The sequence below is a fragment of the Plasmodium reichenowi genome, chromosome 14, assembly GCF_001601855.1.
Source record: "Plasmodium reichenowi strain SY57 chromosome 14, whole genome shotgun sequence".
NCBI lineage: Eukaryota > Apicomplexa > Aconoidasida > Haemosporida > Plasmodiidae > Plasmodium > Plasmodium reichenowi.
Genome location: NC_033659.1, coordinates 215,696 through 217,525, shown reverse-complemented (window position 1 = coordinate 217,525; position 1,830 = coordinate 215,696). Strand labels below are relative to the sequence as shown.

Sequence of the window (1,830 nt, the reverse complement as noted above, 5' to 3'; positions counted from 1 at the left end):
AAAAGAAAGAAGAAGAAAAGAAATATTATAAAGTGTAACCTCATATTTTATTTTATTATTATTTTTTTTTTTTTTTGGTCCCTTTATATAAATATTCTTTGAATTTTGTGTTAGTGGGTGAAAAAAAAATATTGATTTATAGATATTAATTTTTCTTTTTTCTTTTTTTGAACTTTGCATGTTATATACATATAATATATGTATATATTTTTTATTTTATTTGAAAAAGAAAAGAGGGTTGCATTATATATGTAATAATAATATTATGACATATTAATTTTTTTTTTGAATATAACACATGATTGTATATTATCATTTTAACTATATTATAAAACTATAATTATTATATTATGCATTCCATATATATATTATATATTATGTATATATGTTAATAGTCTGTTATATGTGTATAGATTTTAATAATGGCTAAATATAAGAAGAAGGAGGAAAATGATGAAAAACGTGATAACGGTGAGTTCAAAAATATAAAGAACAAATTAGAAGACTTGAAAAACAAAACACAAATATCAGATGAAAAAAATGAAAATATAAAGAAATCGGTAGATCCTTATAATGATTTAAAATTACACATTTTGAATATATTAGATGAAACTAGAAAATGTATAAGAGAAAAAGAAAGTCTGCAGAAAATTCATGGAAACAATATGGAAGTTATTAAAAGAGGAAATATTATATATAATAATATGAAAAACGTAGAAACATATTTTACAAAATTAGAAGATATATTAAATAAACAATTAAAACAAAAATATAATTTTACAAAAGAAGAATTATTAGATAAAAACGAAACATTTGAATTATTGAAAAGACAAATGTATGAATGTAAAAAATTAAGTAATTATGATGAAATTAAAAATACCTATGTAGTAAATTTTAATGATATTAAGAATAAGCCTAAATTAAATAGTAAGAAAAAATATATTTTTATTTGTTTATATATTGGAAAGTGAAATGGAAGTATAAAAATTCGTATACACTCACCATGAATAATTTATTATCTTTATAAAATAATATACATGTGAATGCATTATATTATATTATATTATATCATATACGTTTTTTTTTTTAGAAAAGGACACGGGCGATATATCTCATGATGAAGATGACCTAGTAGTCATAAATAGATGGAAAGAAAGAGACAAGCAATTTAACGAAGATATTTTAAAAATAGGTGAGGTCATAGATAAAATAGGAGCTAACACTGTTATATTAACTCAAAAAGCTGAAGAGCAAAATGAAATCATCTTAAATTTACATGAACAAACAGAAAAAACACAAGACAATGTTAAAGAGGTAAATGTGGAAATTAAAAAAGTTATGAAGAAACATTCTCAGGTAACGTGGTGTTGTAGAATTACACTAGTCATTATTTTTCTTATGTTAGTAGTTTTAACATCGAATATTATATCAAACAAATTTTTAAAGAAATTATAATATATATATATTATATATATATATGTATATGTATTCATATTTGTGTATGGATAACATATTATACATATATTAATGTTGTACTTAATTTATCATAGAAATACAACCGAATAAAATTATCTAATTAGAATAAAGATAATACATACATTTTTGTACTAATTAAACGTTAATATATAACTGTTAGTTATATGTATATGTAATGATTATTTTTTATTTTATATTGTTAAAAAAAATTTTCTTTTTTTTTTTTTGTCATTCTAATTTTAATTTTTCATAATTTAATTTCTATAATTTTTTTTTTTTTTTTTTTTTTTTTTTGTTTAATAATTTTGAATTTGATATATATATCATAAAATAAATGTGCAAATTAATATATTA

The 1,830-nt window shown here is 18.9% G+C and overlaps 1 protein-coding gene across 1 annotated transcript; it reads left to right on the top strand.

Moving 5' to 3' along the window:
* Positions 1-422: 422 nt before the first annotated feature.
* PRSY57_1406500 (hypothetical protein) lies at positions 423-1,455 on the top strand (the record flags this gene model as incomplete). Its single annotated transcript, XM_012909682.2, has 2 exons — positions 423-927; positions 1,091-1,455. The coding sequence occupies 2 exons, from the start codon at positions 423-425 to the stop codon at positions 1,453-1,455; spliced, it is 870 nt and encodes a 289-aa protein (XP_012765136.1).
* Positions 1,456-1,830: the final 375 nt, after the last annotated feature.